Raw genomic sequence first — 17,280 nt, 5'->3', positions numbered from 1 at the left:
CAGAAAGAATTGGTAATAATTGAAACTGTTGTTTAGAGCGTTTTCACAGGTCTGAGCTAAGCCAACAGTTATGGGTTGGTTATTTCACTTCTGCTTTATCAAGGGCCCTAGGGTACAGCTATACTAACAAAACATTTCTGATGTTACAGGGTATTTCTGTTACTGTGCATGTGTTGAGTAGCTGTCCTAGAAAGCTGGTGGTTTTGTTCAGTAGAGAATAATCCGTTCAGCCCAAGGAGTTCTGCGTGGAAATGTAATGCCTCTGCACTGTTTTAAATTACACATGAGTGCATTGTGGTCTGAGAAACCGAGTTATTTTACTAGGTCTTGGAGTCTTTTCCTCTATTATCTTCAGTAATGTCCTTCTGAGACGCTATGTAAGAAGACCTGTTTTTGTTTGTGCTTTCTCTTACTTTCTCCACAGTTAGAAAACCATCACTTCCCATTTTCCTTTTTTCTTGATTTTTATTTACATCTCAAAAAAGTGACAGAGGAATTATCTAATGCTTGAAGAGTGCACAGGTTTGTCTGGGTCCACTTGTGCAACTAGCTTCCCCTGTCCCAATTGGTCTTACTAGTTTCTGCTAAGCATAATCATCTGTATCTAAGAATAACAGAAGGTAGAGTATGCTGACATGTTGTTAATGCACATATTTACAGTTTCTAATAATGCTTTAGTCTTTGGAAACAAATATGTTGGAGACAGTCTCAGGGCTAGATTTGGTTCAAATGAGGTTCTCTCCTGAAGTAAAGAACAGTAGCTACTTAATGTAACCTTCAGATTCAGGAAGACTAGCTTGTTGCACTTTAATTTAAGGGTTTAGACATGCTTCTATTCAATGCGTATTAGTATTTTATTAATTAATATTACAGCCCCATATTTCCTGAGATGGAAAAATACGGCTTTTGACTGTGAAACACCAAAACAACACAGCTGCTTCCTAAGCGACGCATCTGCAAAATGCGCCTACATGTTTCACTGAGGTATTTAAAACCACTGTTCTCAACTGAAGCCAGTTGTACGATTAAAAATACCTTCCTTTAATATGGGCTACCTGTGGTCTTTCCTAAAGATTATAGTAAACCCGAATATTCAACTTTACAGCTATGCAGAACCATTAGAAATGTGTGTGACTGAAAACCCCATGTTGGTTTGAGTGCTGCAATGTGGGGAATAAAAAAAAAGACCTTAGCTTGAGCTGCAAGGTTTTCATCAGCCCCCAGGAAATGAAGGACACTGTGAGAGAGTTCTGTTTGTGGAAATGGAGGTCAGGCAAAGCTGTGCAGGTACTGCAGCTATCTGTGCAGTCATGTTGCTGAACTCCATATTTGGAAAAAATGCAAGTGAATTGAGGCACCTATTTTGCAAACAGTATATTGAATGTCTTTTCCAAACAACTCTAATAGTTGCTTTTTTCCTACCAAAAAATTTACTATGCTGTGTCATAACTGATATGAATATCTTTAGCCAAGTGAATGTGATATTTTGCAATGTTTGTTTGAATGTAAGAGGGTGTGATCATGTTTGAAATGATGGTTCTGGGCTTAAACAGTCTGCTGTCTAAAACGCACATTTCTTTGTAGAATGGTTATTGTATTACTTTTTACTTACGCACTTCTGTGGGGTTTTCTATTTTCAAGTACAGCAGTGTTCATGTTTTGTGGTACTTGTGTGGTCATAAGTCCCACGACACCTTTTATCTACAGAAAGTTTTGACGTCTGAGGCAGTACTTCTTGTAATGTTCTATTTTGCTTCTTAATTATATGCCATTTTAGAACAGTTGTATCCATGTCGCTTTTTTCTGCAGCTGCTTTGTCGGTGCAGCTGTAAATGCTATTTCGTGTTTTCTCTGCTAGAGAATGCATCAGTGCTATTCCTCTGCACTATACCTGCACAGAATCTGCAGGTAGTACTCAGTACTCAACAGGACAGTACACCTCCAAAGTTTGTTTCAAAAATTAAATCATCAGTGCTATTCCTCTGCACTATACCTGCACAGAATCTGCAGGTAGTACTCAGTACTCAACAGGACAGTACACCTCCAAAGTTTGTTTCAAAAATTAAATATTGATTAAAACCAAGATCAGTTTGCAAAACAATTTGATAAAATCTTCATCTTACTTGTTATAAAACTATCTTGTGAGATGCTTTTTAAAAAATTGGTTTTTAGACTAACTACAGTACTTAAATTTAAAATTCCATTATTTTACAATGTCTCCTTTTATGTTTTTAAGAACAGTCAATATAGAAATCAGTCTGAAAGTTTGGAGAGAGAATTTGGGGAACAGTTGTCTCCCTTCAACAGTTACTGATTACTGTGCAATGAGTTTGTGATAAATTACATATTCTACAACTTATAGAAGTAAGGACATAATGCTTATGGTTTGGGGCTTTTCATGTGATTTAGCAACTACTTTTTTTTTCTTTTATCAAGGTCACCTTGATTTCAGCTTTAGATGTGTTACTAATTTTGCCTTTTTCTTCTACAGAACAATCCTGAAGGAAATGTTGCTAATAATGATTTCAATAGGGAGAATTAATTTGCCAAGAAGTGCTGGTGATCCAGGAAACAAGATACAACTCTGCATAGTGTATCAAAACTACTCTAAATTGAAGATAGAATTTTCAGAGCATAGTGTAGAAACAGATAAGGTGTTTTTATCCTCCAGTGGGATGAAATGAAATAGCTGAGCCTTTGGCTCCAGCTAATTCCTGTAGTGAGTTCAGATATCTCCTAATCTTAATAATTTTTTAAAATTTCAATGGTAACGTAAGAGTTTAGAAGCCTATGGTGAATACTTTAGCCTAAAAAATAAGTGCTAAATAAGGGTTAAATCAAATCCTGTATCAAACAAATTGTAATGTCTATTTAATATATATTAATTGCACAGTTCCTTTTTTGCTGTATATGCATCACATAGACTATTGAAGGAAATTATAGAAGAAAATTAAGCTTTTTTGGCTACTAGATGCTCTAGATAAATTTGCTCAGAACCCCTAATGGCTGTCTTGCAGGTTAATTTAAATGCATGTCATAGCCTGGCATTGGTGTTTGGTTTTTTACCACAAAATTAAAGCTGACCTCTACAACAGAAAAATACTTTTAAAATGGTATCTCTATCCTTTGAGAACTTGAGGGTGTGTTTTTAAAAAGGTACATTTCAATAGCTTTTTAGCAGACATATTTTTGAATTCTTAACTGTGGTGGTCTTTTGGTATCTCTTCCTGGATGTAAAATACTAATACTATTGAGTTTTAAACAATTGTTGAAACTGGAGTTGCTTTGTGTGGGAAGAAGCACTATAGTCTCAAAATTCTAATATTAGGTAAGATCATCAAAGTTTATCTTAAATGAGTATCTGAAGTTTTTTGAAGTACTGGGAATATGATACATTTCATAGGACCTTCATTTTGTATTATGTATTCTCATACTTTTGACAGAATTTGTGGCAGCTGTATGCATACTATCATAATTTTTTTTGTTGTATTTGTCACACTTTTCTAACACTGTGTCCATGTTTGAGTTTACACTGTGGTTTTCAAGTCTTGTAAAGCTATAATGCTATCTGACTCTGCTTGTTTTAAAGGAGCTCTAAAAATGTGAGAATTAGATTTTACAGTAGATTCTGAAGGACAGGAAATGGTCTGAGAAGGTATTTGAGAGAGACTTCCAGAACTTGTAGGCAGTCTTTTTAACTTTTTTTCTAATTGTATTTGTTCCTCTGATGGCCCTTAATCCTGAGATCTCTGTATTGAGGAGCATATTTGAGGAAATTGGATATCCTCGAATGATAATCCTCCGATTATCATGTCCCTTTCTCTTCATAAAGTAATAGGGATTAGCTCTTTGTTTACATTTCCTTTCTTAATACAGGATAGTGTTCAAAAATGTTACAAGCTCAGTTTTTGAGGATTATAAAATAGCATGGATAAAACTTACTATATTTAACCTTTTCGTCATTTAAAACCTATAATGAAATTTAACAATGTTCCTGTATTGGAGAACTGCTTAATACACCTCTTTTCTGTCTTCATCTGCATTGAAGGCCCTGTTTTTGCCTTCAGCATAGGTCTAACGAAGTGATGTAGGAGGGAGTACCTTGCAGTGTATTAAGTAATTTAAGAGATGTATTCCATACTTAAGGACACAGTAAGTATCACTTTGTATGCAGACAGTATCTTGTATTTGAAATGAAGAGCTCTGTCTTCCAAGAAGTGAAAGAAAATGCATAATTTTTAGTTAAGAATATATATGAAAGTGTGTCCTTGCTGAAACACTTTCAATAGTGATGTACATTCCTTTTAATGACACTTTAAATTCATGGAGCTAGTCTTTTGCAACAAGCATGACTTCACTACCAGGTTGGAAAGGCAAAAGATGACTCCTTGCCTCTGCTTAGCACTCCATGTAATCTCTATAAGCATTTTTCTGTATCTTGTGTGATGCTTAATACTCCATAACCTAAAGTTCATAGGTCCTTACAGAGAAGAGGAGATGCAGGAAAAAAACCCCAAAACAGTACTTCAGAAATTCTGGCATGGTAAAATTTTGGCTTAGGGAAATTCAAGCCTTTATTAAAAGCTCATACTGTTGAGTCTGTATTTGAAATATCTCCTGCAGCACCTAGCCACTTGTGGAACTGAATTTACAAAACTGGAAGTTTTGCTCAGTGGTAGGCTGCTGGAGTTGAAAATGGTTTTTAATGAAAAATAGAAAATAGTGCGTATGCGTTTTGTCACTGAAATAATAATTGTAAGAGCTCTAAACTTAATCTTCACAAGCCTGCCTGAATAAAGCTGAAGATAGGCATTTGCATTTTTCTTGGTATGAATCATAATTGCTCAAACTTCTCTGTAATTGATTTTTCCTTTGCTGACTTTCAAGGCACAGAAAAAATTGTATCAGAACACTTTCATGGGAATCAACTTCAAATTTAACCACTTAACGTTGTGTAGTGGTGATGGTTTAAAAAAAATAAATCAAACTTTCTTGATTAAATACATCAGAAGCATGTTAAACAATGAAACCTTTTATCAGCTTTGGATATTTTAAAACTAAAACCTAGTGATGAGGTAATTTCCATGCAGATTGGTACCAGGGGTTCAAAGTAAAAACTTTCAATGTTGGCATGCCCTAGGTCATATATTTGGTTGGCGTACAGCAGGAGTATTTTAAAAATGCTATCCAGCTTTGAGCAGTGTTGTAAATGCAGGTGCAGTTTGTATCTGCAGAACTAGATTTTTTTTTTTTCCTTGGATGGTTTATTCTGGTTGCTGCATCATCCCTCCTACCTCCAGCTAAGAAAAAAGTATAATCTGAGTATGTTAAGGTTTGTTTTAAGTATATCCAAATATTTTAAAGCTCCCAGCACAGATGTGTATCAACTTTGTGTCCTTAGCTGGTATAGCTATGCCATTTAAAGCTTGTAGTTTGCAGTGTTGTTAATTTCCTGTGGTCGCTGTCCATTTAACTTAAAATCAGAAACCTCTGCAAAGCCTCTGAAGGTGATTAATAACTTTACTTGTTAAAACAAAAAAATGCAAGATTAAAATAATATACCTACACAGAGTGGCTTGTCAGGCAGAGAATAAAAAATTATTTTTCCCCAAAGTCAGTATTTTGCTATTTAAGGCATCTCCTGGTTAGTTGGAAAAATGTAGAGGGAGATTATGCTGGCAGCATGTAGGAGCTCGTAAGGACAGCTAGGTCTTGAATCTGCAAAAAACTGGCATGTCTAATAGAAAATTAAGGGGAAGAAGGATAGGAGATGAGAGCTAGTTCTCTGACAACTACATCACTGCCATTGCTGCTCATGCCTGCAGTGAAGGCATGCATTTCCAAGAGGCTTGAAGGGTTCAGTTATATTGCCTCTGAATATAAAACCAGACAGAGACAGTGGCTCATAACTGGGGCCTATCTTCTCTAGAGTGTGAGAGTGAGATAATACTTGTACATATATGAAACATAATGTGGAGGCTAAGAGTCTGACAATGTCTGGGTCATTGCCTTGCACTTCAGAGATGCATTTCTCTGCTGTGTGTGTTATTCAAAGATGATCAAACTTAATCAGTAATTTAAAGTTTCATTTATTTAATAAAATATTCAAACTGTGCTTAATAAAATGTAATGACTAAAATAGCTGTTCTTATTCCTTATATTATGCGTTGTGAAATTTATACGTTGTAAAATTTCAGTCGTACAGTGTCAATGTGCCTCAAGACTTTAATTTGAGATACTGTCTTCTCACTATGGTTGTGGGGGTTTTTTACATGTGGTAAATATCAAGGAAATTTTAACTGATTTAGTGATGTTCTGATGTGTGCTAGAACTATGGCTTGAATCAGTGTCCACCACTTGCCTATTTAGGCAGTGAATTAATGCTATTTTCGGTGTTTTTCTATTTCATGTTGCACATATAGCATTTAACAAACCTGAGTATCGGTGAATGTAATCTGGTAGTGAGGAAGTTGTTGGGAACCAAGCAGCCTCAACTCAGGGGGTTTATTTAATTGGCATTTAACACCAGCTTCTGATTGCTGCCTGGAGCATGGGGAGGGGGAAGACCCAGAAGCAGTCACACACCTGCGGAAGCCCCTTTGCTCTGCCGTCCTCTGGCTGGGCTGAAGCCAGGCAGCTCCTCTCCCTGGCTCCCACCGCCATCCCTCTTGCCCCGGCAGCTTGCACGCCCTCCCTCACGGTTCCTACCAGCTTCTGGCCGCTTCTCACTCCTTTTCCTGCCGCCTGCAAGCCACAGAAGTGCAAGGAATCTCTTGTTACTCTTACTTACGGTTATGAATGACTATTATGAACTAGTAGCTTTATGTATTTGATAACTGAAAAATGTCTAGGTGGCAAAAGACTCAGGTATTCCAACTAGAAAATATAAGAAAAAATATTGCTCCCAGTCTCAGAGGAGTGTGCATAATAGGAAATATGCTTACATAGTTTGTAACAGCATACATTTCCTAGATTCCTTCCTTCAGTGCTCAGGATATAGGGTTCACCAAATAGGTTGCCGTCAACTTCTTTCAAAAATGTTATTCGGTGTGTGGCTCTGCTAACTTTAACATACAGGCTGAATTCCCCAGGAAGTAGTGATTCAATTTCCTTTTATGGAATTTTCTCTGGTATTTGTTGCTGTAATTGTTTTCTTGGCAGAGACTAACAGATTTTCTATAATCTCTGTGAAAGAGGGTGCTATTCTCCCTGTTTTATAGATTGAAGAATAAGAATTAGGCCAAAGTTATTGATTTAAGACTCTACTGTCGAAAATATAAGGCCTGACTTCTATTAATAACATGCACTCATATCTACTGATTGCAATTAGAAGAGTTCACAACACTGAGTAGTAGTGAATAATCGTGGTCTGATGCATTTGTTCCCGGCACCCAGGGGCTAGAATTCCTTGGTGTCACTTGAATGTGTAAACCAAAGCAACCTTTTTTCTTATAGTTACTTGTCCTATTAATTTATGGACTTCTCAGTGTCAATAGCTGTGATTCTTAATAGGTTTTGGTACATGTTTTCACAATATTGCTAAAGTAACTTTTTTCTGTCTATGTAAACAGTAAACAAATTGCAACCCTGAAGAAACTGGGAACTCTTATAGAGCAAGTTCTTTGGACAGACTAGAAAAGGAAGCAATGTCTAAATTGCTTGATTTAACCAGGGAGTATGAGATGCAGCACATTCATGGTAACTACACTTGATAGCAAACTACAATGATTTGCACTTAAAGCATAGGACATGATTGTTTCTGTACAATGAAGTCTCATTTTCTTGCTATTCTGTGTGGAACAAAACCTCAGACTTCAGTGAGTAATAAGGAAAAATACTATAGCTGAAAGTTTTTATGAACAGCTAATCCAAGTTGAGTATATCCTTATCCCTAAGTATTCCACTCCCTAGTCACAAAACTTGGAACCCTGCCAAGTCAGATCTGTAGTGATAAATCCTGTCATTCAAAAAATAAGCTTGAAAGGTAGTGTGAAATGTGACCAGGTGCTTTTCTCTTCTAGAGGCTGGTAGACTGTCTTTGTCTGAGCTTGCTTCTGTAGAGTCCTTAGAGAAAACATAAGGATAATATTAATGGCTGAAGCGACCATTTGGTTTTCTAAGTATGAATTAATTTATTTTCTTCTGCCTCTCATCTTGAGGACAGTTAAACACTGAAATAGGTTGCACAGTGAGGTCGTGCAGTCTCCATACCTGGAGGTTTTCAAGACCTGACTGTGTAAAACCCTGAGCAACCTGGATAAACTGAAGGGTTTCTTTAAATGTTTTTTCCATCTTACTGTTGGAAAACACCTAAAAGAAGCTTTGGAATTCACTGGATTATTTTAGCATCTCAAAAGTCTGCATTTGTTGCACAGATTTTTGCAAGTCGTGTGTTGTGCTAATCTCTACCACCTGACACATGAAGAAAAAGGGAGTAAAAAATATCTAGTATTTCAACATGAATGAAGCAAGGATTTTTGTAAATTGCTTTAAAGGTAACAGCATCAAAACCAACTTCTTGAGAGCAGAGGCAGCATATTCTATTCAGATGTGTTTGTGTGCAGTATCTGAAGGTCTGCTTGCTCATTATTAGTTAATATTTTCTAAAATCCTCATGTGTTAAGCCTTCAGGATATTTATAGCAATTCTTTTCACATTGTAGGGCACCAGCAGTACAGAAGAAATTCAAGGTCTTTAGCATATAGCATTGCTAGAATGTTCCCTAAGAGGCAGCTTTAAAAAAAGTCTCATTTATTTATTGGTCAGTTTCCTTGTGTTTAAGATCAATGTATCCTAACTTACAAGAATTGCTTAAAAATCGCTAAGTCAAGAAACTTGAGCCTTGCTTGTTTGCACCATTTCTGTAGCTATTATAGTATGTTCTATTTAGTATATAGTTACTTTTTTCATTTGGACTTCATGGTTTATTTTTAGCCTATATAAGTTCTCTTAGCTAATGTGTGCTGGGACTTTTTATGAGAAAAGGCAACGAGGGCTCTGAACTGGTAACGCTTTCTTTGTGCTGCTTCATGTTTGGTGGTTTTATGTGCCTGTGGTGACACAGGTAAAAACTTGTTTTAAGACCTCTGGACTTCGTGATTAATAAAATGTTGAGACTTTGGGTTTTAATGGAAATCCCAAACTTCTTTGACACAGGGGAAGAAAATATCCTGAGAAGTGTGAAAGCTACGAGATCGTATTTGTGTTCGCTAAGAGCACGTTGAGGAAAAGGCAAAGAGCGTGATCCAGAGGTGTTTTCTATTCAGTGAAGATCTTTAATCTCTCTTCTGAGGAACATGAGGCTTATACCTTTGCCTTCTCTAACTTCCTGTTTCCATAATTTTTTGAACCAATTGGTCAGTTTCAGACAAATGTTGAAGAAGAGCAGAGATAAAGATACACATTTCTTACAGTTTTGTGAAAACTGGCAGCTGGGTGGGAGAAACCTAAACTGATGGACCTGCTCAAGAAAATCTTAATGTGAGCTCAGTAATAATCTGTCCTGTTTGGTGAGCTGGTTTACCAGTCAGTGTGAAGGTGGGTGGAAACTGCTAGAGCACTGTGCTGCTGCTTGCTCAGCAAGTAGTTGAGGGACAAGAAAAAGGCAGTGTAGGCTCTCATGAAGAGTTGGGCCTGGAGTCATGGAATGAGAAGATAAAGGCCAGAGTGGATGAAGCCAGACTGTTGTGGGAATATAGGAACTGCGTGTGTGCACCATGCTTTCCTATGGAGTTAGTGGTTCTGCTGCAATCTAGCTGACAAAAGAACCCCCAGCTTTGTGAGATGCAGGTGAACATTTTGGAGAATCTGTGCAGAACTCATCTCTTTTGCCATCTTGATCTAAGTTTCGCAGATTTTATACTGACAGCCTTAGTTGTTCATAGTTTTACTTTTTATAGTGAAATGGAAGACCCTGCAAATCAAAGTGCAATGAACTTTTGTTGTGAAGACTCTGCAAATTCACTTGGAAGATGGGAGAACCAAACCCTAACAAAATATGCGCTAAAGGACTGGCTGCTGTAATAATTCTATTTCATGAGGGTAGCGTGACTCATACCGCCTAATGTTCCTATCTCAGTATTCAGTTTATTTTTAAGTAGTGCTGTACAAATAGTGTTTTTCTGTGCCAGTTGTTGCTATGACTTCATAATATTTCCCTAAATACGCTTGCTCATACTTTCTCACAACATAGTATTGGCATATAAAAACCTTAAATCCCTCAGAATTTCCTGAGTGCTGATCATTTTCATGCTTTTATGGAAAAAAGGATAGCTCTGTGTATTATGTAGTTTTAGTTGAGGAGGAATAAAAGTTTTTTTAAAAAAAAAGTCCCCACAACCTGTTCCCTCATTTAAGAAAATGTTCCTCTGTTTCAGCTTTTCCAATTTTTCCATGTAGCTTTTCAGATTGAATTTCCAGCACTGGTATAGTTTAGGCTATTTTGTTAAAGGTAAGCGGACGCTGTGTTATTACTTCAGAACACTTTCCCTGTCTTTTCTTTTTGTAATTGGAGGGGAAAAAATACTTCTTGTCTGGTTTGTTGACTTGTTGAAACTTTCCTTTCGGTTTATACTTTTGCGTAAGGGTTTCTTTTTCCAAGACACTGAACTCTACAGTTGTCTGCCTGATCTCTTCTAAATGGCAGTAAACACTGGTTGAAAGATCTTGGCGTACTATAGAAAAACAACTATTACCCTTCCTGAGAACCTTTGGAATCTTCTTGCTTTCCTCGTTCTGCATGGCATGCCTGGGTCATATGCTTGCTTCAATTGCTTACTTGGTTTCAGAGTAATGTGAGTGTTAGTGCTGCCTCAATGGGAAAAAGGCAAGAGGACACAAACAGTTAACAGAATCCAGCTAGCAATGTTTATTGATCTAAGAAGTTGTTTTTAAACTCTAGGTCTCCCTTTGATCAGATAAAATAATACCAGAAATTATGGTTAAAGATACCAGTGCATAAGCTTGTATTTTTGTGAAAACTTTAAAACAAACTTTTAGAAAAAGCTGTTTAATGTCAAACTATTCTTTTGAGTTTGTCCAACTAGTTGCAAGTTTATTGCACTTCTGTTTCCTCTTTGTGCTACTTATGGCTATTTAAGAAAGGCTTACAAATGTGATCTTTGCTTACCGTGATATATTGTAAGAATTGCAACGGCCAAAATTTAGCTAGACAGAACACATTCCATGTAAAGGTGTGCTGCTAAGAAACTGACAATTGAATAGTGTTTTAATGCACTTTTCCCTCTTGGTTCAATAAAAGCACAGGTGGAAAAGCCGGTTATTTTGTAATTACTAATAACGTAAGTTGAAGATTGTTACACTATCATGTAAAAATACTTTGTCTCAATATATCATCTTCCTTTCTAACTGTTGCTGTTTTGAGGAACCCTTCCTGTATTTTTGGCTATCTCTTCAAAATAAAAATCTAACAGTTGATGTTTCTGTTGTAGTTTTCAGTTCTGTATTCAGTGTTAAGGTTATTTAAGCTTTCTGTGAATTGGTTTATGGAAATGAGTTGGATGAAAAACTGTTCAGGAGAAACAGCTTGTCTTCCCAGTCAGAGCAGTTCTTTGTTCTGTTTGTGCTGTAACTGTCCAAACAACTGTTTTCTTTCAGTAGCAAGTTTTTGTTACAAACAAGTGGTGTATGCCTACCCTTATGTTACAGTTATTTTCAGAGTATCCAAGAAATGCGAATTTAGCGTTGAATTCTCCTTGGCCTTGGAGGCTTTCAATTCCGTTTCTCAGCAGCGTGGCATAACCACTAGGTTGCAAGGGAGACCAGGTTTGTAGGCATTTTCTACTCTTCCTTTTGAAGTGGCCCTATTGCATTAAGGGAAGCAAGATTTATAAGGCAAAAGAAAGAGGGAGCTTCACTTTATAGTCTACTGATAAAGGTATTCATCCTAGAAGGCGGCTAAAATCTGTTTACCTGTATGTAGTCCTGGCAGTAGTTGTAGGCAAACTTGATGGGAGAAATCTAAACAAGAGAGCTTGATGAAGTATCTGTAGAGATTAGGCAGGGATTTGCATGCGTGTGTTGTGGGAGGGAGCTGTTTCCTTCCTCTCCTACCTCTTGTTCTCCACCCTGCAGACCACATTTGTGGATGTAAGTGCCTGAATTTTTGCCTCAGTATTGTTTTTGATACTTATCTTAAATGTTAGCTTAGGGTAACCCTAAATATTTTTTTTATACACAGTGCTTTATTAAACAGTCATCTCCTTTGATGAGGATTGGACATGTTTTTCTTCCATGCAACTCTGGCTGTATAAGTGAGAATGCCTGAATTGTTAAAGTAGTGACTTCTAATAAAGATCAGAATTTGGAGTTGATTTTTTTTTTCTGTTTGTTTTGCTAAAAGAAAACAATGAAATAGTATGGTACATGTCACAAATAAAATGCAGTAAAACTAGGTGTGGGAGTTTCAACTTCTAGAGAAAGTAATTGTCAGCTTCAAGGAGCCCTGTCATGGAGCCTATAACTTTTTACTTGGTACCTGTGGAACGGTAGATATGTGCATCATACCATCAGTTAGAATGTATTATCCGCTTTGAAATGCGCAAGAGTGGTGGCAAGAAAATAACAAGTAACTCAGTTACTAGCCCAGTAAGAGATCTAGTCACAGGTGGCTGGGTGAGATAACTGGGGCTGTCTGAATATCATAAACTGTACTAAGACTTTTGGGAAGGAAGCTGGTCTTGTCTCCTGCATTTGACTTGTGTAGCTGCAATGCTCTTCACATTGTTTTTGCTTTACATTGTTGCTGAGGAAGCTCTGTTTTGCATTTGTGGATGCCTTTAGCTTTCAAGTAGATGATTTGAATTTAAAATTCTTACAGAAATAAAACTTTTTCCTTCTGAAAAGAAGATTTATTTATTTATTTTTCTTTAAATCAGCAAGTGGTTTTGGCCTTAAATATTTCCAGTGGGTTTCATTACATAATACAGATTTCCAGTGGAAAAGGAATAAGAAGCAATGCAGGTTATTGTACGAGTAGCAGAGGTCAGTTGATTGTCTCTTACGGAATGCTTTGAAGTGGAATACTTACTAAGTAAGCATCACGCTGCTCAATCTTTTCTTTTGGTTGTAATAGGAATTTTTATGATAAAAGAAATTCAAGAGTTCGGTGGAATTTGATACAGGCAGATGGACTGAACATTTTCTGGACATCAAAAGTCATGATAAGAGCCAAGAACTTTGTGTGGTACAATAGTGTTCTGTTGCAAAACGCACTTATTTACACGCCCTGTGTGGTTACCTCTTGTTTTTATTTGGCATCCCTAGATATCAAAGAATTGAAGGATGTTACTTAACTTCCTTTCTCTTTTGATAACCGTTTTTCATTTAGTAATGCTCTTAAATATTTTTTTCTATCTTTTTACAGATTCTGAAGGTGTTTAAGCTCTGAATACTTACAAGTTCTTCACACATAGAAATGTCTGGCTCATACGATGATTCCGTTGGAGTAGAAGTTTCTAGTGATAGCTTCTGGGAGGTAACCCGAATGTTTTATCACAATATTTCGATTTTATTTTTTACACTTAATAGAGAAAATCTGATTTTCGTACATTGTAAACTATGGAGAGAGCTGCAATACAAGACGCCTTTGGTTATTGTGATCTGCAGAAATAGCCTTCAGGGTAGAAATGACCTTCTAGATTTTGGCCTAGTTCTGTCAAGGGTTTTTAACTGGCACAAACTTGATCATCCGTTTGGGTAGGATATGCAATTCAGAATTGAACCTTTGTCAGTTTTTATGCTGAAGAGGGGTGTGGGTGGGTAGCTTTTAAAATTACCAAGGGGGTTCAGTGTTCAATGTTAAATCTAAACTAACTCATTAAAGGCTACTGTAAGTGTACATAAATTACAGATGTAAGATAGTGTGTGAATGTTCTGCATGTCTCCTGTTTGTGTCTAGATATAAGTATAAACTTTTTTGAGAGAAGTTATCTTATTCTTATCTCAATGTAAGAGCATACATGCAGAAAGATAATACAAAGCACATTGTAATATCAGTAATTTATGCTGCCCAAATCTGAAGAAGGCTTTCAGATGTTATGATAATTTGATTAAGCTTTAAAGAGAACAAACTTCATAAAGCAGAAAACGCTTTATAAAAAAGTTTCTTGCAAGAAAAAGAAAGGTTTGACAGTGTCAGTCTCAACATGATTGGAGGCAAGTATGCTGTCCAGATGAACTATATTCAGTGGGGCAAATTTCTACCATGTGACTGGGAGCTCTTTTGAGTTTGAACTACAGCAAACATGAAAATGGCTAGGGGGAAAATGTCTGTATATTTCTGTTACCAGAGAGTACGTAAGACAGCTTGATTTTTGGTGACCTAACATTGTGCTCCCTTTTAAATGAAAGCTTTTCTAGACTGCTAACCTGTGGTGGTGGTGGTGAGGGCAAGACTTAATGTCAGTGAGGTTCTTGTTTAGTAGATAGCTATCATTTTTTGAGGAGACATATTTACTATTATGTTAAATATGTCTACCCCATTTATAAAGAGGTGGTTTTAAAATTACTAGATTCTAAGTCTTAACCCCTTTTTTTGTAGGGGTACTCTGTAGTATGACTGCATAGAGGATGCATCTCTGCTCTAAGAGGTGTCTAAGACTCAACTGGACATGGTCCTGAGTAACCTGATCTATCATACCTGCTTTGAGAAGGGGTTGCACTAGATGATCTCCAGAGGTTCCTTCCAGCCTCAGATATTCTGTGTTTTGTATTTTATGCTGAGGCAACTTTCTGGGCAGGCTTCCTTAGTAGAAGTGTTTAAAAGCAAAATAAGGAGGCAGTCAGGAAAAAAGAATCCTGGATCAAAGAGGATTTTTTTGATGCGTGTTGGGCATCCTATACTTGGCAGGAGAACATGACTTCTGGCTGGCTATTCTGCACCAAGCTGTTGTCTTCCGTCAAGTAATCGTGTCTGGAAGCATAAAAGATGAATGAATGAGAATGAGAATTCTGTAAACTAGTATGATTGTTTGGACAAATGTGAACTCAAGTATTAAAGATTAAAGGATGATAGATGATCAGAAACAGCAATTAGCCTAAGCTAGGACCTTTACGAAGCATAGCTTAAATGTATTTGATGCTTATTATAGGTGGGTGTGCTGGTTTTGGCTGGGATAGTTAATTTTCTTCATAGTAGCTAGTATGGGGCTATGTTTTGGATTTATACTGGAAACAGTGTTGATAATACAGGGATGTTTTAGTTATCGCTGAGCAGTGGTTACACAGAGTCAAGGCCTTTTCTGCTTCTCACACCCACCAGCGCGTAGGCTGGGGGTGCACAAGAAATTGGGAGGGGACACAGCCGGGACAGCTGACCCCAACTGACCAAAGGGATATTCCATACCGTATGATGTCATGCTCAGCATATAAAGCTGGGGGAGGAAGGAGGAAAGGGGGGGACATTCGGAGTGATGGCATTTGTCTTCCAAGTAACTGTTACGTGTGATGGAGCCCAGCTTTCCTGGAGATGGCTGAACACTTGCCTGCTGATGGGAAGTAATGAATGAGTTCCTTGTTTTGCTTTGCTTGCATACATGGCTTTTGCCTTACTTATTAAACTGTCTTTATCTTAACCCACAAGTTTTCTCACTTTTACTCTTCCGATTCTCTCCCCCATCCCACTGGGGGAGAGTGAGCAAGCGGCTGCGTGGTGCTTAGTTGCTGGAGGGGGTTAAAACATAACAGTGGGCTACAGGTGTTCTTTGTGTTTGTGCTATTGGTGACTTATTTTATATAATTTTATAAACACTACTTCTTAATCTGTTTCTTTGGACTTTCCTGTGTATTTCTTCCAAAAGGTCAGAACTGCAGTCTGTTTCATAAACAATGTCAGTAGCCTAATGTGTAATGCAGGAGTATATCTATCTTTATCCTTGGATAAAAAAAAGTTAGACTTCACTATTGCAATCATTTTCTTTCTTTATAGGATTAATTCTTTGCTCTGCTCTTTGTCTTTTGGTATATCAACACAAAGGTTGCTATGTTAAAATTGTCAAGAGGAAAAATTTCAGATTGAATAATTAGTTTTTTCTGAAACTTTGAGTACATCAGGCTGGAAAAGTAATATGTTCTGGGAGTTGACAAATGCTGACTAGAACAGGTATGCAAGTTGTTCAAAGGGGAAAACTAGCATTGTTTAGATCATATTAACTAATAATATGCTAAAATCAGTTAAAAGTAATCTCCAAAATTGAAGATGCAGTTATATTCTCATGGAGTGGATTCAGTTCATTAAGAATTCTAGAGATCATCTTCACACTCACTCTTCAGAGAGTGATACAAAAGTTTGGCTGTAGTAAAAAATGAATCCCAATGATAAGTCAATGGCTTTGTTACAGAAGTGATTTTAAGGATATTCGAAGTATTAACACTTTTTCTGAAAGCAAAATTGGACTTTTCATGCAATTGATGACCATATTAAAAAAAAATTTAAAAATCCTGTATTTCCTTGTACTAAACTTTTGATAGTTTAGCAAAATAAAAGGGAATATTTCACTGAATTTTGGAGTTTTGAGTGTTGAATTTTGTAGGAAACACTACTTGTTTTGCTGTTCCTCTGCTTTGTGCTGTTTGATTCTTAGGACAAACAGACAAGTTTGGGGGTTTTGTGGCTACAAATGCTGATTCCTTAAAAACATTAATAGAGACGGTTGTGTTCTCAGTATGGATGTAAAGGTTTTGTCATTATTTTAGCAAAGTGGCTAAAGGCTTGAAATGTCAATATGTTGAAACTAAGTGGTATTTGAGTGAAACAGAGGGAAGACTGTAAAAGTTTTTTAGTTGATTAGTGCTTAAAATATCACCACTGACATTTGTGTTGTGATTAAAAGAAGAAAAGAAAAAACCCAACAAAGAATAGGTTAGAGACATCAAAAGATATAGCAGGTTATCATAAAGTGCTGTATGTATAGCTGAAAGACTGTAGTAGGTATGCCTAAACGTTCATGTAACTGCATGGAGATTTGAGAAATGTGTGGTATGACATCCCTGGCATTCTGCAGAGAAGGAACTTTTATGGATACACTAAGATACTTGGAACTAAACATGAACAAGAGTACTCTGATATAAACGGAAAAATTATTTTATAGTAATTCTGAACTATTAGCAGGAAGGATTGACATGTTAGCGTATTTTGACCTTCATGCATGCTGTACTTGGTAAATTTACAGAGTCTGTGCAGTTTGAGAGAATAAACATGTTTACAAAGCTGTCTTAAGAAAAACATGTATATAAACTTTTGTCTCAATGGAAATAGCTGAG

At 36.8% G+C, this 17,280-nt stretch overlaps 1 protein-coding gene across 2 annotated transcripts in view; it reads left to right on the top strand.

Moving 5' to 3' along the window:
* PACSIN2 (protein kinase C and casein kinase substrate in neurons 2) overlaps positions 1 to 17,280 on the top strand; it is a 63,361-nt gene that overhangs the window by 20,623 nt on the left and 25,458 nt on the right. For both annotated transcript variants that reach the window (XM_059815962.1, XM_059815963.1), the window contains exon 2: positions 13,385 to 13,495. In XM_059815962.1, the coding sequence (XP_059671945.1) occupies positions 13,436 to 13,495 (60 nt within the window). In that variant the 5' untranslated portion in view covers positions 13,385 to 13,435. The remainder of the gene's footprint in view (positions 1 to 13,384; positions 13,496 to 17,280) is intronic.

The sequence above is a fragment of the Gavia stellata genome, chromosome 4 (genome assembly GCF_030936135.1).
Source record: "Gavia stellata isolate bGavSte3 chromosome 4, bGavSte3.hap2, whole genome shotgun sequence".
Classification (NCBI taxonomy): Eukaryota; Metazoa; Chordata; class Aves; order Gaviiformes; family Gaviidae; genus Gavia; species Gavia stellata.
This window is presented reverse-complemented; position numbering and strand designations above follow the sequence as displayed.